The sequence below is a fragment of the Varroa destructor genome, unplaced genomic scaffold, assembly GCF_002443255.2.
Source record: "Varroa destructor unplaced genomic scaffold, Vdes_3.0 BEIS01000003.1, whole genome shotgun sequence".
Lineage (NCBI taxonomy): Eukaryota > Metazoa > Arthropoda > Arachnida > Mesostigmata > Varroidae > Varroa > Varroa destructor.
The window spans coordinates 51,058,879-51,082,675 of NW_019211456.1; the positions used below are offsets into that span (position 1 = coordinate 51,058,879).

A 23,797-nucleotide genomic window follows, 5' to 3' on the forward strand; every position below is an offset into this window, starting at 1 on the left:
GGAGCATCAACATGTGTCTGTAGAATTCTGCCATTGTTTATTTCCTCTATTATTGAAAAGCACCGATCGTGTTCTACAGTTTGTCAACAAGGCGTAAATTGACGGAGCTATGATATTCATCCCCACTCGGAAGTACGATTGGGTCGCGTTTCACTGCAACGCCAGGTTTAACGTTTGAAAAATCTCTTTAGCTTGTTGCAACTGTTCCGTACCATTTTTTTTCATCAAATAAGCTTCTCAGACATGAACGCGATATATCCATTGTTTACTCTATCTGGGTATAACAATGTATTCGTATAACTGGTCTCGGTCTCGGATAAAGAATCTTATCACAATCATAGTCGTGACGCTGGTTTCATTGCGTCACTTCGTGTACTCTCATATACTTCGACGATTGTTCTCCGTGAAGTAGTACAAGGTCTTTGGCGTTGCATATTTAGCGGAGATGTTAAAAAAAAAAAAAAACTATTCTAAGATTAGTACGATAACCTGAAAACTTTGTTCGTCCTGACTACTAATACTAGAAGAACGATAAGCGTGAACGTCTTGACTAAATGAGAAAGGGGTAGTTTTCTGATGCGCCGCTACCTAGCGGTACTATATTAGGTAGATAATCGCAAACATGGATAAATTATCAAGGTTTTCGTCTTTTCAATGTTGCCTTTAGAAAATCCAGCTGTCCAAACGTTCTGTTGTTAGTTTACATGGGATCCTCTACGCATAAAGTTATCCTATAACTGGATTCAATTAATTGCTACGTGTTCTGAAAAAGTAACCTCACTCGTTAGCAAATTGGCATGAATCTCTTCTTCAAGTTTAAACTTGGGCGCGTGGCAACGAATGCTTTGACCACACTTCGTTCCGCTTCCGGGGAAGCAATTATAATGCACCTTCTTAAAAAGAGTTCTGAATTCAAACATAACTCTAACTTGAGACGATTGAAGACGTCTGGATTAACGCTGCATTCAGCTATCAAAAACTGGACGTGATGAGAAATGATGAACACTCAATGAACTGGTTAAGAAATGGCTTCTTTATTCGTTAAGAGACGAGGAGAAAAAGCTACGCTCTTCACGCAGACAATTCAACGGGACAATTAGAGGCGGCAGTATTACTACGTGAGCCGGCTGAACAGACGAGCCCGCCCAGACTCGTTCAAGACAAAAACCAATTAAAAAGGCAATAAATATGTAATGGAATTTTTTTTTTTTCACAGTTTAGGACCTGTCAAACTCATAGCAGGGCAGGTCTATAGGCCTATCTCGCACAACTGGAAGGAGTGACAGCAGCTTAGTTGCCTTATAGACCGAGGCGTTCGTCATAGCTGCGACGGAAACCTACGGTGCATTGAGCTCATTTCATACCAGCTGGCTACCATTTACCCTTTCGAAATAAGTCTCGACGATTATGTTCATATCACAACAAATCCACACTACCGTCTGTCAACATAACGATCGCCTGATCAATAGCGGAAATCGATATCCACGAACGAAAATCAATTATGCAGAACCAGCTTAATTGTTCCATAAGCTAAAAGCCTAATTATGTACCTTAATAAGCTTTTCTGAGTTTTGTTCTGAGTTGGATGATAGGAGGCATCAATTCATATGAAACCATTATTGATAACGGTCTTCAATTTAATGGACAAGTTATAGTAACGATCGCTGATGCGTTCGATAAAACTGTTCACGATTGATGGCAGAATTCCGGACCTAAGATTACTCATAGAGATGTAACAGTTAACGGTACGCTGTCATGTTGATACGACGTTTGAACGGACGGAAAATTGTCACGCCAGGTAAATCATTTCAAGGTCTGTGGGTTGTTTCGTTCGAAAATACGACAAATCAAATATATTTCGCCCTTGGTAATTTAAAACTTATTCTATCTTGCGAAACTTCGGTAACTTTGAATCGGGCGCATTCAGGTAACCCACAAGCAGAGCGACCATCCGCCATGTTCTATTTTGTTGTCTGTCGAGAGACCAAAAAAATTAAAATGTTACGCCATTTGTTTTATCCTGAAAAATCATTTGGTGTTGCTGATTCGTATGAGCCTTCCAACTGATCCGTTCTAATCGACCCGATTGAGTATTAACGTTGAATCTGTGTCCTTTCAACCGTACGGTGAGGTAACCGTAATGGTACCTCACCTCCATAAACGTCACTTCGCTTTTGTGTTGTGAACGAAAAAAAAAAAATAACTGATACAAAAATTAATGGCTGTTCTAGGCAGAACAGTATCGATTGCCAGTAGTCCGAATATGGTAAGTCTTTTTGAAACTCTTCGCGCATTTTGAACACTCTAGCCGTTTTGAGGCCTTAAATTTTGACATCTATGGCCTACTGTCAGCATAAAATTGAATGCTATTGAACTTTTTCATACATAGCGTATTTGAGCAACAACTTCTCTTCTACCAATATCGATAGACGTATGATACTATAAAAAAAAAAGTTATTTGTGACCTAAGCGAAAGATATTTCGAAAACGATTAGTTAGCGGTTTGGGCCTTAGGTCAAATGCTGTAACAACAATGAATAACGGTTGTAATAAATAAATATGACCGTCAGGGGTGACACTTCTAGAACATGCCGAATTCGTTGTCTAGATAATCTTTACGTTTATCTTTATCAATAAATAACGTTTTTTTTTTTTAAATTTGCTACGCAATGAGCAAATACACATGTTAAAAGAACCTCTTTTATAATTAGATATTCAGCTGACTACTATAAAATACCTGCATGCAACTAATGTAGGTTTTCATATCTACAGGAACTTTCTAGGTCGAAAATGACTCCAGAAGCCAAGTGCAAATCAATTAGCAGGTTCCTAATTAACGTAATTACTGACTATAGTGTTTTCACTAGGATGGCGTCATTCGGCCTTGATTTCCGACTAGCGATCGCGGTTTTGGGCCATCCTTAGCGATTTTCAGTATCTTTAGGTAACTCTTAATATAAATTGTCTATAAATTAACATCTTCACTTAAGGCCATTTAAAGGACATTTTAGTTTTTTAGGCTAAGGTACCATTTTTAGTTATACAAGCTCTTAGATATAACTTAGAATTTAGGCCAGTTGGCAGTTTTAAGGTGAAGCTTTTTTGCTCCGAAAGGCGCCCTTGTTTAGCGCTAATATACAAGAAGTGAGCTGCAATTTACTTATGACGGCAGACTCAGTCAACATTGGCTTTTATATTTTCTTTGTGTAAATCGTTTATTTTCTATGCAGAGCTTTGTTTAACTAAAAAGTTTACACGGCTTTTGATCTGCACTCATTTATGATATGTTACTTCCAAAGGGAGGAAGACAATAGCCGCACGTTAGACCAATTTCTTATTAATCGCATTCATTATCTTAGAAAAGCCCGCTATAATTTTACTGCGCCGTTCTTTTCTGGTGTATCGCTCACTAAGCGCATGGTATATAAGACCCGCGTGAAATGAGTGTTCGTTTAAAAGACGTGCTTGTAATTACGCAAGCCTCGAACACCAAATAGGATTTTTGTTTATGAATTTCATCAGCCACTTCCGGGCCGACATAACCATTGAGGGGTTTAAGGGGATTCTTTTTTAGCATAATTGCCATCACCTGAGTCTAGTCTAGAGGCCAATCATTTCACTATTAGTATGCTGTTTTTATCTTGGAAACCAACTTTCGATGCAGGCTCTTTTGAATATAGAAGAACACGGCGTGGGCGATCAGTCGATACGTAGCAGCTGGCACATTGCTGGTTCAGTATTAGAATATGAGTAGTAGATTTGGTAACGAACCGTGCTATTGCGTTGTCGTGTTATTGGAGAGTCCCGGATACCCCTGGCAACAGTTATGTCAAGTAACTTTTCGATAATATCGGCCCTTTTTCAGCGCCTTTCCAGATACCCCCGAATGGTACTATAAACATTTGTTTTATAAATAAAAGTTTTGGTTGTTTTGAGGAAGTTTTTTCGCAAGTTGCAATTGAAAAATACCACTTTGCGAGCGCAGAAAATTTTACTCGTGTTTACCATCTGCCAAAGATATGTTTATCTCAGTTGCCTTAAGTAATGGAATAAGCAACGGTTACAACGTTGAGATGTACCTTCGGAACTGATAAATATCAAACAAACTAAGGCTCAAATGATTTACTCGTTAGAACCAAACGTCTGGCATGGAACTATACATATATATGTTAATTCCAAAGTTCCGTGTTCCAATATTGTTATCGTTGTTATTACTGCAATTCTATCAAAAATTTTATGCAAATAAGTTGAAATTGACAAGTAAATAATTACGGTGAGAATATTTTTGTAGCTAACATCCCTGCACCTGATCAACTGTCACATTCTGTTCCTTTTAACTAGGAATACCATGCTTAAAAAAGATGATCGTCTCAAAGTGTACGTAACACCGTAAATAAAATCGTGTGTCGCTTCGATCTAAGTAAAAAAAAAACTGAAAGCAAACAACAAATCGTACTATAAACTTGTCGTACGCGTCGGCCTTGAATTACTGGGTTCATTCTTATTGCGGCCAACTTCAGTTAAAAGGCTGCTTGCTCCTTCGGCCTGCCGTCGACCACAGTCATCAACCGTGAGAAACCGTGAAGTACACTTTTTTTGCGTAACTCAAGGAGTAAGCTCAATTATGTCGCTGATACTTTGAGGACACGCCATGTCGCGTTTAACCCTTTAACAATAAACCTAGCTGAACCTTTCAACAATACCTAATGGCAGTTTATAGTGAAAATTCATAATTTATTATTCACTGCAAAGTTGAATTCCTCTAGTTTGACAGGAAAGTTGTTTATGTAAACGTTTAAAAATATATAAATTGTAATCGCTGAAAGCGCGTGAGTGGGAAGCTTAATGTGTGCTCTTGAACCGTGCATCCATGCTCGAGGCCATTGTCCAAACGGTCGCTGACGTATGCCCTATGTAAATGCAAAACAAACCACAGTATATCAAAGCGTATGCACGTACTTACGGTTCACTTATGGAAGACCGATCGATGTTTCTTTTCGATGCAGCGGACCCCGTGCAGATACTGCTGGGAAAGCTTACATGTAATATTCATTTCATTATGACTATAATTCGGGCGATTCTGCTCATTTGTCCTATGTGTCCCCTATGTGTCCTATGATGCGTCAAAACGATATAATAAGTTCAAGATGTTTTGCAATTCTTCAAATACATAGGTACATGGTTTATGTGTGTAAGGTAATACTGATAATACCTACTCAATGCAAATGTCGTGCTTTGTATCAAAATCGGTGCGAACAGATAGATTGTTTATTATTGCCTAGCACTTCGGCATCACCCCTCAGTTTAAATCATAACGAACAGAGTAACTATATTTAGGTTCAAAACAAGAATATCGGGTTCTGCTTAGCGTTGATTGAGCATGTCTCGCTAATATACTGAGCCGTACTCCCTGAACTGTGGCTTAAATAGATGTGTCTCAACCTGAATTTGAATTTCACGTTGAAAATATCACCTTGAGGGTGAAAGCTAGACATAAAACTTTACGTAAGGAGGGCCACTTTTGATGGACTGATAGACTTCAAAGAGCTAAGCGGTACATATATTTATACTCCAAAAAATTGATATGTCGGAATTAAAATGGTAAAAAGAACCGACCAGTAATGTTGATTTATTTGTACGACAATGCGATGGACCTCCGTCCCGAAGTGGTCCTGAGTGAAACCATTCACGTGTTTATAAGGGCGTTAGAGGCGCTAATATGGCAAACATTTTTTGTGAAAACGTTTTTGGTTTTGTCGGACAGTGCCAAAAAGCGGAAAAAATTTAATTCTATGTAGAACACCCATCCTTTGGCATCCCGTGCATAGCGTCATCGTCAACTGATATGTTCCACGAATTTTTATCCACTGTGGAATTGTACGCACACAATTTTATCAAAAAGCTTTTTATCATTTCAGTTTCCAGCGATTGTCAAATCGCACAATTACTTCCATTTTTCTCGTTTGAAGAAATGGACTGAAAGAAAATCTTGAAGAAAACGAACGTAAAGAGTAACCTGAATGATTATAAATCCGTCGTGGTTTTCGACAAAATTTTGACAGATATCTGAGCGAATGAAAAGCGCCTATTCTTTTTCAACGCAATGGGTGGAATACTGCATTTCGAACGCCGCTCCTTCGTAGGCACCATTGCATCGACGGCTGGTCAACTGCTACCTGTCGGTTTAATATGTTTAGGATGCTGTGTGGCCTGAAAGCAAGCACAGTAAGCGGCACTCAAGTAAAGCCTCAATCCCGTTGATTGACGCCACTAGTATGATTCAAAAACACATTCTGCATGCAACCGATGAATCAGTGCAAAATTTAGCAATGAACTCGAATTTTTTTTCAGGCGGAAATACGGTCGTCTTCGAACGTTTTTCCTCTAGAACCAGACATTAGCTATGGATCAACATGTGCGTCTAGAGTGTTGCTGCAAATGGAAATAGTGCGGGGCAGAGCCCACTATTCACGACCAACAACTGCGGTAAATAGTCTCCCGTGCAATGTTCAATTAAATCTCTCACATTTGACCTATCGCTCTTTTACGAATGAGTGTATCAAGCTACTGACTGTCGTAGTCTTGTTCTTAAATATGCAACTGTTTTAAACAGACATTCCCTAGAGGACTGCACGCGTACATTGGTAAACATGGATGCCTCGAAATAGCAGGACCAAACGATAACTATCGATATCGACTTATCGAACATCTTTAATAGACGAGCAATCGTAATGGAAAGCTTCCCAATAATACGTGACAAGCAACTGTAGCAACACTCCTCGGTCTATCCTAATTGGCGTCAGAATAAATACGCACGAGTAAATACTGCTAATCAGTGATGTCGATAAACCGTTTAGATCTGCCACGACGCCTATTGCCCCTTTTGTCCGTGTCCTTTTCATGACTACTAAGAAAAGTCAGGGACAAATATTCGACCGGATTTAATGAAATCTGCCTTCGTTAGTCGTCAACTACACTTTACCTTTGTAAGGGTAACCCCTACAGACGGACTTATTGTGGATATAGGCAACCCGAAACGAGTGAATCTTGTTGGTGGATTATGTAGATTACGGGCAATCCAGTTAAACACTGAAATCTTTCACATCGTCACTTTCATTATCGTATTGTGAAATAGACCTAAAGCTGCCTGACTGCATCGACAATAACCCAATCGTGTCCAAAATCCAGAGTAGATTTCCTTCAATACCTGTAATAAATTGATAATAATTTTATATGCATAGAGAAGTCATAATGATTGTTTGTATGTACGAATTATATTACGTTCTTCAACTATTATGTACCATTTTATATTCATAATGCGTGTAATATATATGTACAAAGACGCATATCTATTACATCGTGTATAAAAACGTATACCTGTGCCACCAATACGCAATATATATTAACAAAAAAAAGTAGAAGGGGCGAGAAGAAATATGCCAAGTATTTTTTAATTTAAAATGTATTATTTGCTTAATGCTAACCCGCAACGTTGACAGATAAGATGCCTGCACCTCTGGACTAGTCTGACAATTTTCCCACGGCGCGCACGTTGTGGGAAAAAGAGTCAGCACGTTGGCCTAAGCCGAAATAGGAAATCCGTTTAGAATCACACTAAAATAATAGCAACACTAGACATATCGCGAGCCATATTTAAATGCTTACAAGAAACGTTATCTTACTGCTTGAGACTTGAGGATCGTTAATCCTATATAGCTAGCAGCAGTCTTGAGCCGGACGGAAATGATCAGCGCCTGTAAATATATAGATAAACTCAATAAGTGTTGATTGACTTTGGCCAAATGACCTTACAAACTTGTACGCCATAACGTCACACTTACGTCGAATCTATCGGTGTAATGAAAGCGGGCATTTTTTAAACTACTACTACCACAAATGTTGAGATTCTTCAAAGAAGACCTTAAAGACTATGCCATATTTTGGAAATATAGAAAAAACATTATTAGAGAATGCTCTGTAACAGCTTTTACGAGATTCTAAAACGAGTCCTTCAAAAATAATAGACGCTATATTCGATCGTGCACAAGGTTCATATCATACCAGGTTGTAGTGTGCAATTCAGCAATAGAATACTTTGCAACGTATCCTTACAAAAGGTCAAATATCGCTTGGGGCCTTCCATCATTGTGTGCTCACCCTATGGATCGAATTTAGCGCAGTGTGTTATATTTCGGATTTTCTCGTGCAAAACATCCCTATGGTTAAAGAATCTAGAATAAATACTGCCGCTTCCGTCTGTATATGTGGGAAAATACGGCAATGTTGATGTTTTCGAATATCCTATAGGTGGAAAGTTAGATATGAATGCGTATATATTTATATACATATATATATATGAGATCATACAAATACATAGAGGCAGCGTTTTGCGAACAATGACAACTGACGAAAGGAATGATGTGCATGAGAAGCTCATTAGACGACTGATCTGAATGCTTTTAGGAAACCTAATTAACACTAGTGCTCCAGTATAATAAAAAGGAAAGGAAAATTTCAGCTTACAGTGTTGCCGATGTACAAATAAACAGTGACGTTCAAAGTTAACCGTGTCAATAGAACATCAGTTTGTTTACGTGCCGACTTGTTTAGGTTCACCTTGTTGTTGCTGATACCGTTAGAGGAGCGGCTCGACAATGCATCACTATACCGTTTCTAATAAATTGTTCAAGTGTAAAATCTCTATAAATATTGGTATCGTTCAAGCCAAGACGTGGTCTCTTGCTAATGCCACCGTCAAGCACTTACCATGTAAATAGCTATGCCAAGTGATTAAGCCATTGCTAAATAGCTAGCTTCGCACAAGCTTCTGAAGATCATCAACAGAGGAGAGGTAAGAATAGCGCCATTTGATATAATACATTTGCTCGTTATCGGCTGACACAATAGACGCGTCCATCCTTAATGAGATTTCAGTAAAGACAATCAATATACCATGTGCCATGGTAGCCAAACAGCTTACAGAAGGACTAGAGAGAAAACCGCTTCTGTGCTCCGCATCAGTGAGCAGGCAAATTGCGAGTACAATAGATTTGAAACCCTTTCTACTGCTGCACGTGCCCTTCAGCGTTGTTCCCATTGTTACGCTCACTGGTACCTTTTGCACGTACCTGAACGCGAAGGTGTTCGTGCCAAACGTTTCAGTACACTGGTCCAACGGAGGATTTGTGACCGGTGCGAGACAACGACGAGACAAATAACGATCCGTTGATGACACGCCATAAAAATCAGTTACTGGGTGATGCCCAACTTCAGCCTCACTGGGGGTCTATACGAAAGGTATCAAAACCTACCGTGTATAAAAACCTTCCAACGCCTTCTCAAAGCCAAGTAGGCATTTGCTTGCGTCGAACTCGTACATTGTAGCTTTCAGCCTTCGAACTGTGTATCACCTGTAACGTATATTAAACCAGGCAACATAAAATAAACCCGTGGGCCTTGCCCTGCGCCTATCTGGTGTTGATTGATCTATTTTGAAATTGGCTATAAATCAGATGCACAAGAACAGCTATCATGTGGCAATTACGGGTCATTGCGGCACCAATCCAGTTCTTCTTTTCTGGCACCTATCACATCGGAGTATTCTAATATTCCGAAGAATACTTAATTCGGAAACTTCAGGTTGTTAAACAAACAGTTACACATTTGAATCGTATTCAGCTTACAAAAACCATGCATAGTTTGTAAACCTCGAGTTATTCGATAGCGGTTCCTCTGAGACCATATAGCCCCTTCTCGTCGCAGATATTATTATTATATAGAATAATTCTGTTTCTCAGACTCATCCATTATTCTTTTTCTCAGAAACTGTGTGGTTTCAGTCCAACGTAACTTACATGCCCGCTTACGGTTTTTCTGTCGCGTGAATACCATCGTGTTCTTGCAGTAATTTCGCTTGATTACTAAAATAGTCCAGCAATTATTCTATCGTTCTATCCCACTTATCCTGTCCTGCTATGGCAAATTGTGCCCTGCCGTATTCACGCTGCTAGATGAAGAAGTGACTTATCTCGACCTCAGAATTGTTCCCAATGTAAATCCAGATATTCATATATCCACCCGTACATTCAAAGTTACACTTCGGCCCCCGATCTATCTTTGAAACGTTACTTAACCCAAATTCTAAATCAGGTGGAGTGGACCTACTATTCGGTTCCTATCGCCTTACTGTTGTATCAGTAAGTGACGCTCCGCTCTTTTCTCGCTTTATATTACAATAAATTCGTTCCTCAGCTTTATGCGTTAATTATTATCAAAGCTGCTGTAAAGTGCTTTGTAAACACCGAGAACTACATAAATGTATATCAATGAAACATTCATTGCCAACTAATCGAGAACACAAGAGTACAGCTGAGATCAGATTTCGGTGGATCAGGGTTGCTGGAAACGACGGAAAATTTACCAAAAAAAAAAAATACGCCCTCTTGAATCTAACATTATACCCACATCTCAGACTTTTAGAGAGAATAACAGTCGCTGTCACTGTAACTTTGCACGTAATGAACTTTGTGTATCTCAAATAAAATTTTTATGGTCATTTGTCGACAAACAGATCGTTTAGCAGGTGTTTTAAATCGCAACCTATGCCAATTCTGCGAATAACATATATGCTCGTTGACCGCCTGGTCGTTATATGGATCACTACTGATACGTCTAGTTCTCCCTGTTATTCGATGAAGTCGACTTAACCCTAAGTGATGGTTTTTCAATTTTTTCTAATCTCTTCTACCGGGTCGATGATTTATGTTTTCATCATTTTCTCACCATCTAAATAGAAGAAGCTGAAAACAAATAGAAGGCATCGTCCTAATGATAGCATCCGTCGGTCACCTTTTCTAATAAATTATTCGAGCTCCTCCGGCGATTATAAGCTGACCTATTTTGCCGTGCATCACCCGAAGGAATAGCAATGTCCTGCTCAACATTTTTACGGTTTTTTTTATAGTACGCCATCGCTGCTCACGGCTCAAATACTTGTTTTTACCCCATCATTGTCTGAGTACAGGTTTTCCTGAAAACTATAAGTTAAATTCCCACTTTGTTGGGTAGATTGAAAGATTTTCGACAACGCTTATCTGAAGCCCTATGCAACGTCTTTAAGGGCTGTTTGATCAGCCACACGCCACTGGAAAGTAAAAATACAACCATGTGTTTCTTATCTTTCGGTCCATATCACTGTTTCCTGGCTCGGTCATATTCTATTGTCAAATTCAGCTAGTTTAATGTACCGTCAAACATTAAGCTCAGCCCTAAGCAAGTAAATACCGCCTGATACCAACAATCATATTTTAAGCAATTCCGGATTATTGAAGGGATAGAAGCTGACCGTTCGAACGTAAGGCAAACTAACACAGTGAAAAACGTTTGTGGTGCAAAGCCGCTACACCTAGACCCTTGGACACCACAGTATCACGATATGGAACAGCTAGACAATTAGTACCCTGCATTTGACAGCAGTCGCAGAAGTTATGCATGAACCCTGTTTTAGATGGAAATTCATGTTGTTAGCAATAACATTTAACAGGCAGGACACTTACAGATACGTTATACAGAGGGGCAAAAACACGTGAACGACTACGTCAACATTTCTTATATATAGCTGTCAGGATGGTCATTTGCTCTTGGACGACTGAGTGTTATGCTAGGGATTAATGAACAACTACTCATACAAGTGTGCGTGTTAAAATAATCATGCGATGTACTCGTTTTTGGTGCGTTAGTTCCTACGCTACCATTATAAAATACATTTATTCAAACTTCCATGAATGTGATGATAAAAAAAAAAACCTTTTTACGCTAAGCAGCTCAAATACTTTTTTAAATCATTCAACCATTTGTCCGCACTGTACAATGAAGATGTGCTCAAATTCACGCTCAATGTTCTTCCACGTGCAAAATTTAATGTGTGGTTTTTTCTTGCGCATCGTAGAAGCAAAACAGCCGTGTACCTCATTCACAACATGCTTCATTTTTATTCACTATAATAGACTTAATCAGCCACTCATCCACAATATCTGTGACAACTAGAGGATGACTTGGCCAGAGGCACGGCGGCGTGCTTAGTTGGCATGATTCACTAGATTAAATTGGCAAAAATCATAATGACTACATTCATTTGATCAAGTGTTTATTATAAAACAAAGCCATACATATAAATACAATACCCCCTTATAAATAGCTTTCAAGTTTATATTATTAGGATGTGCAGGAGAGACAGAAATACACAATTTTTCGTATTTACCCTTGTCTTGATGTCTAGGGATAAATGCAGTTCCTCGCTGCGTTACCGAGACAGAAGCATATTCGTCTTTGACTTGCCATGACTTCATCTGAGTTCCCATCACATGAAGCTTGGCGTTTGTATTATGTTCCATCAACGCAAGGCAACAGCCTCATTACTATTACCTCCCAGCTTTATTGTGTTACATACCTTTTAATAGTTTCCTTGCAGCCTGGGATCTGATATTCTCAACCGAGTACGCCATTGCGTCACTGTTACTAAAAAGCTACAGAAAAATGTTCTATAGGCAAAGGCATCATTATGTTGGCTCGGTGATGAGCAACTGTCAGTACTCAAGGGAAACGGACATGTTGTACTTCCATTGTGCACCACTCAAACTTGTACCGTGTCTGTTGTTGTTTTCGATGTACAAGCCATGGTTCGAGCAATGTGTGCAGACTAACTTTCGCAAACGAGTAAATACTACACCTTTTGTTGATTTTTCACTCTTTTATAATTGCACCACTACAAGGATAATCGCAAATTATGCTTAACGTTTCTGAACCAATTCGAACTTTATATACTTCCGGCAATTTCGATAGAGCCCCCCTCTATACCCACTTTCAACCTGGCCGTGCCTATGCCACACCCCCTTAGACCTTCTGCTGGCTTCTCCTAGTCACCTGGACCAGACTCTTATACAAATTTTACCTGAAAACAGTAACTATATTTATGATTTCGTAGTCGGATACCTCCATGTACACACGCCTAAATTCATTCTTTTCATAAACAAACGCATTCATACATATTACTTTAGTTTAGAATTTCGTCGTACGCGGTGTTGTCAGTACAAAAAATTGCTAAGCTACCCAAATGAAAACAGCACATGAATCATCATGGTTGCTTACTACGTCATTGTCCATCTTACGACGTCTCTGTTTCGTTATGGTTTTCCTGGAGCACACCATTACTTGCTTTTTCGCTATTGCCACCTTCTGTTTGTTGGTGCGTTTCCTTTTCTTGTTGTTGTTGCTGTTGTTGTTGCTGTTGTTGTTGTTGTTGCTGCTGCTGCTGCTGCTGCTGTTGCTGTTGCTGTTGCTGCTGCTGCTGCTGCTGTTGCTGTTGCTGTTGTTGTTGTTGTTGCTGCTCTTGTTGTTCCCGCTGTTGTTGTTGTTGTTGTTGTTGCAACATCTCATCATTCTGTTCAGGTTGTGATTGTCGCTGCGTCTCGATAGTTTCACAGCTTTTCGGCTCTGGAGAATTTGAGTTGACAGCTGTAGCGGCGTCGCCGGACTCAGAAGAGTTTGTGGTTGAGTCCGTCGTAGAGATAGTAGTAGTCGTAGTCGTAGTCGTCGTGACGGAGGCGCCAAGTGGCGCTGCTCCATCGTCGGTATGACCCTCTGGTTGCACAGGCTGGGCAGGGGGGGTAGCAGCACTGCCTTCAACGAATTTCCAAAGGCCGTAAGTCGTGCCGACGACTGTTTGCCATAATCGGACCGTACCGTCCTCACTTCCCGACGCGTACAGTTGTCCGTCCGGAGAAAAGGCACAGCAGTGAACCGGGCCAAAGTGGCCCTTAAACGATTCCAACTCGGCCCCTGTCTCGAGATCCATTTTGTATAGGCGAAAGTCCTCACCACCACATGCTACGAAGCGGCCATCGCGATGCAACGATGCCGCATAAAGGGGGCACGTCAATGTAAGTTCCTACAATACGAAAAAAACGTTGGAACATAATTGAAATGTGGTTATTGATATGATCAGCAGCGATTGGCTATTAATTTGGCTCGGTGAAACAAATCACGGCAGTAAATGTCAGAGTAAGACTACATTGATCGTTTAAAGCGATGGACCACTGACATATGACGTACGTAACATGCAAAACAGCTTCGCTAATTGAAAACACACATACCTTGATCATTTCATACGAATGGGTTGACCACACCTGAACCTTTTTACCTAAGGCCATTACGAAACGATCTCCAGTAGGAGTTATCTCTATTGAGTGAGGTTGATCTGTGAACTCCAAAGTTTTAATTAAACCTCCACCTTCACCCGCTACAGGGTCCCAGACACGAACTGTACGATCATCTCCGACCGAGAGGAGACGCTTGCCATCAGGTAATAGGCGTACGTATTTCACAGGTGCTGTATGACCTTCGAACATCTGCAGCGGCTCCGTTGTTTCGTCACCACACGTCCCAGTCGTTACATCGAAACGACGGATTTTCTATAATTTAGCAAACATTGTGAAAATCTGAAATAGTTGTGTACACTTTTGCTTTGATCAGGCTATAACACATGCCTTTTTACCTCAACACATGGATGATGCTTAATGGAACTTATATATATATCAATAGTGGAATAGTACGACTGGCTATTATTTGACCAATCCTGCTCATTTAGTGACTCTAATTCGGTAGAAAAAATCAATCATTATTATTTGCATAAGTGATATCATAACAACAAAATGTAAATTGCAAACAAGATCTACATTAACCTGCAGAGTACACCGGTCAAAAAATCGTTAATACCTGTGCAAGATGTTAAAAAGCTTCCGAATAGTGCAATAATATTGATTATATGAGACAACTAGCCTCTATTCACGTCTAACCTTATCGGCGCTTCCTGTAGTGAGATAGGCTCCATCAGGTGAAAGCTCAACTGCTCGGACGATATGCATGTGAGCCAACGACAGCCTTTCGGTACCTTCTGCTGTATCCCATAATTTCGCTGTGAAATCAGCTGACCCTGTGGCAGCCAGTTTACCTGAACCATCAAGGCAAACGCTCCACACGGCGCCTTTATGCCCTTCAAACGTGCCTAAAAATAAGTTCACAAAAACTCAATTGTTAAAAATATTTATAAAATAAGAACGTTAAGAAACTATAGCCGCCATCAGTTCATATATGCCCTACAAAGTCAAAATTACGGGTATTTATGTACTGGGTGCGTCAGCTAAGTTAGTAATATATTGCTCTTTATAACCGCAGATTTGAAATCCACCCACACATCGTACTCGGGAGTATCTTTTAATTACTTTTTAAATTCTATTTAACAAACGTTTCCATCTAGGTTGAGTCAGGTCGACTCTTCAGCAAATTCGAAATTGTCCTAACACCACTCTAAAGGCAACGAACTAAGAACGAGTAAGTATTCCCCGCATACCAGGTTTGAAGTTGGGCCCTTGAACCTGCCGAAAATCTTTGCTTTGGAAGAGGCTTCGTAACGACTAAAGATGCAATTGTGACGCACCCATTTCGGCCATTAACCCATTTTCCAAAAAAAAGGATAGCTTTCTAATCATCATAGAGTCGATCCACGATATCACTATAGCATATAGGGCTTATACCTGCATACATTTTTTAATGGTCGCCTTTGTTAAAGAAATGCGCTCACCTTCACTAGTTGATGTTATCATAAATAAGCAATTTTGTTCTATTCATAAGTCAGATTTTCCCCGGGAGGTCGAGGTTTAGGGGGGTCGTTCCTGCAGAATTCTTCCACACGACTCCTGCACCAGCGGTACACTTTGTCCGTCGAAAAAGAATTGCAGACAGCGCATGATTTTACAGCGTGAATTTTAATTAAAAAGTCACCTGGACCTAGGCGACAGGCCAGTATAGGCTTACTAAATATGCACAACACGTATGTTTGATTTCTTTTTATTCAAGACAATATAACACGTCCACTTAGTAAAAATTGCGTATCAGTGTTCCAGTTTTGGTACGTGATGCTTTCAAATGAACAAGCCTTGTGCGTCTGAGAACAGCAACAGTTAACGAAAACTTCGATCCAACGCCTCTTATGGAATTTTTAATTCTAATGCTAGTCACCGGTCAAAACAACTTGTATAAAGCAGCTTTATAAAACTTGTTCAGTTCCTTTGCTAAGAACAAATTGAGTGGTATACCAGGCATTGTCTGTCAACGAACTGTCGGGTTATTTAATATAAAATATATTATTGGAAACAGACCCAACTCACAAAACAAAAGTCCAAAACATATGCGTTCAGCTTTAATATTTTTCCCCACTTTGATACAATTAGAAAAGGCGTATAGATACATAAGTAAAGAGCATACCAATCCAGTCGCCCGTGACACCATCTCGAAGCATAGGTTTGCCATCTTTGCACGCCGAAATCAGCAACACCTGCTCATTCTCACGCTCTGCGAAAGCTAAATCGACGACGGGTCGCGTGTGGCCCGAGCACATCAATGAGACCTGGAACAAAATTGAGCAAAGGCGCCTTAAGTAAAACGAGCTCCAATTAGCAAGATCTCTACTCTATAATCGCTGACTTAATATAGAATTGTTTATGAGCTAACTTATGCGCACATACATGAACGATCGAATTAGATAATTATCGTAATCCGCTGGTCTGTGGCCAACGTAGCAAAAATAGCCATATTTCCGTTAAGGAACTTGTTATGGTGCACAGCTTAGCTTTTTGTCCGTCAAGATGTCATTCTACCAATTCCGCTAATCCTTTTTAGGCAATTTTAGGCACAACATTCTGCCGTACGAATTAAAAAATGAGTACAGAATTTTTCTTTGAACGTTTTCCACTCCACTCCACTGGATATTTAATTTCTATTTCAAAATCCAAAGAAAACCTAACAATTCAAAAAACAGTCATATGCAGCATCCTATATTTTGTTAGCACTTGATTGGCGTATCAGCAAAAAGTGTATTAAAATGTCAAGTTATTAAGATTAACTGTAGCCATTGAATCATCTGTCGCATTTGGATTGGATCGTAGGTGTTAAGCATGAACGCGTGATTTCTACCCCTAAAACTGCCTAGGCTGAATTTCCACTTTCCCTGTTGTTTCAGGTTATGCAAACAATAGAGAATATATAATAGTCTTTTTTACCACATGGTTTCATCTTCCTTTTCGACACTTGATAGTATGACGAAAGTAATATAACACAAAGAGATGTTCACATGTTGTAAAGCTTTAAATCGAAATCATAAACCTGCATCATAACAAAATGTACTCTGTTCTTCGAGATTCGTGCTGCTAATCTCTCTAACAGCAACTGCCGTTCTGACATACGAAGGCAGACATATGTTCTATCGTTACTCTAACCACAACCTGTTTATTTCCACGAATAAAGACCAAGCAAGTTACAATTCGCTGCAACGTCTGTGAGCTACACAGTTAACTAGGTTTCAAACTTCTCAAAGTATTTACTTGATACTTAAATTGAGCTACGTTACCTGCCGCAAGCTCGACGCCATGGTCGTCACTGGGTGCTACACTTCCTGCCTTTGAATGTAAAAAAATAGAAATTTCTTTGGTCGTTGTCCGCACAAAATCCACCACGCCGACAGGTACCAAATAATTGACTGCTACCAACACCAGTCACAGGAGCCGTCTCTGATTTGTTAAACGTGGAGCGATTTTTCGCTACTTTGCAAATACACACCGAACCCACACGAACCACCGATGGCGACGGCGGCGATAATGATGATAGTGATTATGATGATGAAAGACAGATTGGATGTTTTTCTCCGCCGCTATTCGGTACTGCCGGCTAAGTTCGTCCGTTGCTGGTCGCACGGTTAATCACAATGTAAAGACGTCTGCAGCCTATACAGTTGCATCCATTGGTTGAATGAACGCATTGTTCTGTTGTCGAAAGTGACGTATCATTCTCGGGCGGTTAGGAAAAAGTCTACTGAACAAATCTGCCAATTATAGTGAAATAAGACAGCTGACAAATAATGGTAAGTTGAATAGTAGACGTGGTCACCCTCTATCGAAGTTCGAATAATCCTAGCTATTATTGTGTTTGTACTAGGTGTAGATAAGCTTGTAATGTGTCTCGTGCTTCGCTCAACGACGAACCGAAAAATGCCAGTGTCACGGTAGTGCAATCATTGGTAGGTTTTAAACAACCTCGTGAGCTCTAGGGCCGATCATTCTAGGAATTGCTTAATGACATCAGTTTTAGTCAGGCTCGTGAAAATGACACTTAGATGGTACAGGATAACATATAAAACTTTGTACATTAAATTGTTATATGTTATGTATATATGATGTAAAATATCGAAATGTCTATCCGGCAAAGCTGAGTAAATGAGTATGAATGATTGATTGATTGATTGAATTTTCGATAGGTAAAGGCCACACGACATGCTTGTTTTGCGCCACGCTTAAAGATGCATTTCTCTACTAAAAAGAATCATTTTCATGGAAACCATTGACGATTCTTTGTTCCAGCAATAGCATGGTCTGTAAACTATACGTATGATACATAAGGGTTTACTATATATTCGTTGTTCTTGACTGTGGACTACCTCTTCGGTGAGGTTACAAATGAATGAATATCCTGACCTGACAACAGTTAATAGCTAAATAACTGAAGCCTGATAAAGCTCTTTTAATATTTAGATGTTTCAGTAGCACAGTCGAAGTTGCTAGGTATACAGCTAATGTAGTTTAGTTATATTTAATGAAAACCAGTTTTAACAAAGCATACAAAATGAATGAGCTGATAGATAACGTTTTTTTTCCCTTCTTCCTATTTTGTAATATAGAAATTTAGATTTTTTCACATCACGAACTTGTGCACCTTTATTTGGTCGGGCATATGATGCAAGAATACGTATATAGCCGTTACAAATATGAACTTGATATTACGTTTAAATATTCAGCTTTTATAACATATGCTATTCTTTAGTTGAAACGAGTCGTTTTCGACGATTCATGATGTGTAGTTTTTACCGTGTCTAAAATATATAGAGAAGCCCTATATTTCTGACCGAAGGTTGAAGTTTTAGAGAGTGTCCTGAGGTTTTCCCTGAAATGCACGCAATAGCTTCAAGATACACCAGCTCTCCGTTTAACACATTGGTTCTAGCTTCTGCGAGTCATCACTAATTTCCCGGATCGTTTGGTCCAAAAGAATATCATTATTTTGAAACTTGAAATAAGCGACAAATCGCTTACCGCTTTCCCATAGTGGAAACCAGAATTTGTCGTCTTGCCACATTTTGTCAAATGGAACTTTGTTAATTGGGTACCATTGAGGTAGCATTTCCTCCGTCTCCACAGGTTCGCCAACTGGCTCGTTCGATGTATAGATATGACCCTCCATGATATGATCTCCTTCAACGAACTCAAAAGTGATTACAGCGAACTTATGGAAAGTGGCTACCTCAAGGCCGCTCTCTTCTTTCAGCTCGCGTATTGCCGCTTGATCAATTGTTTCGCCGGGATCGACCTTGCCTCCAAATCCGTTCCATTTGCCAGCTCCGAAACCTCTCTTTTTCATGCCGAGTAGCACCTTGTCGCGTTTACGAACGAGAAATAGGGTATATAGTTTACGCACTGCGGTCGGAGAGACACGAATCTGTCGAGTGGCACTCAGCTCCGACATGGTGTGGCAACTCGCTTGCAGCCTAAAAAAATAAATTATTAAAACATGAAATATTATTGCTCCTGACCGCTTGGTGTACCAGCTGTGTTTGCGCTGCTGGTCATGAAGTTTAATCGACGGAACAACCTGTGACCTAAGAAAAGATTACTGGAGAGCTTGCCATGGGTCCACGAACAGTTACATTTAAAAAGAGATTTCATGCACACATTTGAATAATCGAACATATACGAATCCACTTCCACGTAAATAAAGACAAGTTCTGCGCGGCTTAGACCCAAAGCTATCTCCTCCCACAGCTAAAGACTTAGCCCTCGGAGCCTCTATGCCAACAGCGGACGCTGAAGGGTTAACAGACGCAAACGAGCCGAATATAGAAAGTAACCTGTTTAGCATATAAGTTATGGTAAGTCCCCTCCTTCAGCAACCGTTTCATAGCAATTTGTGACCTTGGCACAAATAAATAAAGCTAAACATATTTTATAATAATCGGATATTATAAAATATATATGAACGATGCTCTGTTAAATATGTTAAGATTTGAATACACTTACTTTCCTGCTGAGTAACTAGTTATTTAAAACTTTATGCGGTTATTATTATTATTATTATTAGACTGTTGCGAGCGAATCCGGCAGATTTTGAAATTTATTAACTTTTCAAATTCAGCGCTACTCGCAGATACAATTTGACTAATAGATAATTCAGTCCTTTTCAGAAATCGTCTGAGCGAAAACCGGTTGAGTTTACTCGAAAAAAAACAGTTCAGAAGTAAAAATGTCTTTTAACCTAAAAAATCAAAGGCCACAGGGCCGCAGAAATTCATCGAAGATCGATGCAAATATTATGTAAACAGATCGTAATTGAAAGCACAGTGCGCAAGTAATGCACACGTTTCAAGGACAAGCATTGGAGTACTGAAGACCAGTGGGGAGGTGACCAGTTGTGTCCGTCCGAAGGACAAGAACACATTTCTGCAGTCGAAGAGGCTTTTTTTTACGAAAGCAAATCCTAAAGTCTAAAAGCTCTGTCGGCCAAAACTGGCATTTCACGCGTAACGTGTTATAGAATTGGGAAAATGCGGAAACTGAATAAAAACGGATCCCTATTGAAAAGCAAAAAAGGGCGTCTTGCACGTAATTTATTCTTTGCATGGGACATTCTGCACAGAGAATCTTGTAAAACAATTATATGTTCCTGAATGCTTTTCCATAATTTGGAATAGCGTAGATATAAGGCTCATGCTAAACTCTAAATTACAGAGATACTGATACAAGGGTGCAAATCACTATCAGAAAATTACGTTTAGCTGACCTGGTGCTCTAGGCCTACGTTGTATTCCCGTGTCACATTGGTCACCTGTGTGCTATAAAAATTATAATATGATACATATTACTATGGACTATAAAAGGCACACTTCTTGTAAACATTAATTGAACTTAAATATTGAATACTTCCAAACATTTTTCCCCATAGGTTTTTATGTCACAGGAGCCGGTTAGATAGATTCGACCGGGACTGGCTAGTGCTTGAGGATATTATAAACACCTTCTAAAAGACGCTAATGACCATTTACCAGAATATATTAGTTGTATGCACAAACAATGAACTTTGTTCAAATAATGGCATCGTCCGCTTATGGATAGCTTTGACCCGTTTTTCCTTTTTTGTTAGCTCGACAAATAATTATACAAGAACATTCTTTCTCCTTCTTTAGGTGATAAAAAAAAAAAAACAATTTCTTGCGGGAGTCTCGAAAGTTTGTTTCGAGCTAAAAGGCAAATAGATTTTTATTCACAAAGTTTTGTAAATAATAGAAAAACATTTTTTAAACCGTTCAGGCAAAGATCAGAGAAAATATTGTCAATAGTATAAGCAGACTCTAGGCTGCCGACGTGAAAGGAAGAAATACAAAAAAAAACCAGAGCCTAAGAGTAAAATAAAATAGTTTAAGAGTTAATAATACATTTTAAAATTAAAAGCAACCAATATAATATTTAGTGTTAAGTTTTGCTTGTACGAGTAAAAATATATACGATGAACTTCGAATAAGCAGTGGGTAATTTCATCAGCCAAAAACTGGATTGCGGCTCAAATCACTGCACTGGCACATAACCCGGGCGTGTGCCTATTTTCCATTATTTATATGTATCCGTAAATTATGTTCTGCTATAAGGCCTGAAATCTAAGCAGCTTCTATCAACAAATTACGGTAGATATTGAGTAGCGATTTGCTCAATTACTAGCTCGTAGTGACATTGAACTGTGATCAGCTCGTAGATACTCTTGTACCTAACTTACCGTCTACTGAAAACAGACTTTCTTGCTAAAGTCCACTCCGTCCGGTGTTTACGCAGCAACTGCTTATTCTTCCGCCGGGGGTGGGGGGGGGTGGGGGGTAGTGGCCCATTGGAGTGGAGATTACATTTCCGAACAACTTAACGCCCACTCTGGCGGATTATACAAATATATGACAAACATTTATAAATATTAAGCCATAATATCAGTATCGATCCATTTGCAAATGCGATCACTGTATAACATATATTGCGTATAGTTAGGCTGCTCTTTTTCATCGCGTTCTCACCCGTTCAGCAGATTCGTAGTTAACTGCCCACTGCGTAACAAGGACTAATCGTACACGTATGGCGGCATTTCACAGAGGCGAAACACATAACTCGTAAGAGAATTCATTTGAATATGAGAAGTCAGGTATGGGTTAGGGCGACAACATCCACTGATAGCAGTATTTTTTTTTCTTAATATAATAAGCCCTTTAGTAATAACGTTTGAATCTTACGGTGCGTAAGATATATTATATAATAGGCTACAATTCTGTACAGCCATCTTCAGTCAAAAAACAGGTCTTTCTGTTTCCAGCTTTTTACGGCACCGCAGAGGAGCTTTGTCGCAACAAGCCTTCCAATTACTAACGATACCCCTTCAGCCTATCGTTCGCATTGCTTGGCGACTTCACGTATGGCAGCATGGTTAAACGTAGGCGGTAGTGTACGTGCGAGGCGTTGTTACGAACTTAGCGATTAGTTTACTGATGCGGTATCGTTGCACCCCTTCCTCCCGTCCCCCTCCGCCGGACGGCAGTGCGAAGATCTTTCTTGTCGCTGCGACGGTGACAGCGAGACATATCGACCATTCATTGATCGATCGAGCGGAACGGAATTGCTTCGAATGAGCGGGTTGAACGTTATACCAAAAAGTAAAAGTGAACTGAGCCATACGATTATAGTTATAGGTTGTCAAGTTTGCGGTCATTCGTACAATATGCCATATACGATTAGAGCTAAATGTATGTATCCACTTTTACAAATGAATTATATTCTAGTACAGTTAAATTATTCAGCCGTTTAGAAAGTAAGTAGTTGTTACAAGATTACTGGATGATCAATTACGAACCCTTGATCAATGAAATGTACGATCAGTACCGAAAACCAGAAAGATATCCTAACAGCTACCTACATCTGCATCTTACCCTGGCGAACTCCTCAGCAGAAGATCCGCAATCTTTTCACATTCTATCTTATAGCATTCAACTACAAGTTAAAGTGCTCGACGCACAAGCATAAAAACAGTTTTGTAATTATTTAAAATTCATGCCGTACATTAGACGAATGACCGTTGAGCATAAGTTAGAAACAGAAAATGAGACCAGCGCGTTCTTTTGAGGTATATCGGAGTTCTGAGTTTTTTTTTGGCCTAATATAGATTCGCTTACCTTACTCAGTAGATTAAACAAATTCATAGAGCCATTTTCTACAAATTCCATCTGACAAATAGTTGCTTACCTGGGAATACTGCTGGGGAAATAACCTTCGCACAGCCCTGTAAGCTTTTAATAATGAGGTATGCCTCTGAAACTATATTAAATAATTGTAGACTAAATGGTCACCTACCTGCAAGAGCGATCTAGCAAATGGGACAATCGTCTATTCGATCAGTGCATTTCCCGAACTATCATATATATATATATATATATATATATATGGTAGTTCGGGAATATATATATATATATATAATCAGGGAAGCTTACGGCCTACCTCTGTTAAAAGTAAAAAGCCCAAGATTTTATTGAACCAGGTTGGCGAAGTTTCTGTCGCGTCCTACTCATCGGGTCGTTGTCGTCATTCTCAACCGCAGCGGCCTTTGCAATGAAACG

The 23,797-nt window shown here is 39.6% G+C and overlaps 2 protein-coding genes and 1 long non-coding RNA gene across 4 annotated transcripts; all 3 read right to left on the reverse strand.

Moving 5' to 3' along the window:
- Positions 1-4,916: 4,916 nt before the first annotated feature.
- Positions 4,917-9,540, reverse strand: LOC147757099 (uncharacterized). 2 transcript variants are annotated; one of them, XR_015323379.1, is made up of 5 exons: positions 8,524-9,540; positions 8,062-8,158; positions 7,683-7,754; positions 6,983-7,207; positions 4,917-6,210 (listed from the first exon to the last, which is right to left on the reverse strand). It is a non-coding gene; the product is annotated as an uncharacterized LOC147757099 (long non-coding RNA). The 2 variants fall into 2 exon arrangements; XR_015323378.1 differs by having other exon boundaries at positions 7,666-7,754.
- Positions 9,541-11,963: 2,423 nt separating this feature from the next.
- On the reverse strand, positions 11,964-17,805 carry wmd (serine-threonine kinase receptor-associated protein wmd). The gene is made up of 5 exons (XM_022798158.2): positions 17,462-17,805; positions 16,321-16,462; positions 14,853-15,061; positions 14,151-14,468; positions 11,964-13,945 (listed from the first exon to the last, which is right to left on the reverse strand). The coding sequence occupies exons 1-5, from the start codon at positions 17,480-17,482 to the stop codon at positions 13,163-13,165; spliced, it is 1,473 nt and encodes a 490-aa protein (XP_022653893.2). The 5' UTR covers positions 17,483-17,805; the 3' UTR covers positions 11,964-13,162.
- A 454-nt stretch (positions 17,806-18,259) lies between these two features.
- Positions 18,260-19,626, reverse strand: LOC111247718 (oxidized purine nucleoside triphosphate hydrolase-like). Its single transcript, XM_022798983.2, has one exon. The coding sequence runs from the start codon at positions 19,624-19,626 to the stop codon at positions 19,090-19,092; it is 537 nt and encodes a 178-aa protein (XP_022654718.1). The 3' UTR covers positions 18,260-19,089.
- Between the last annotated feature and the right edge of the window lie 4,171 nt (positions 19,627-23,797).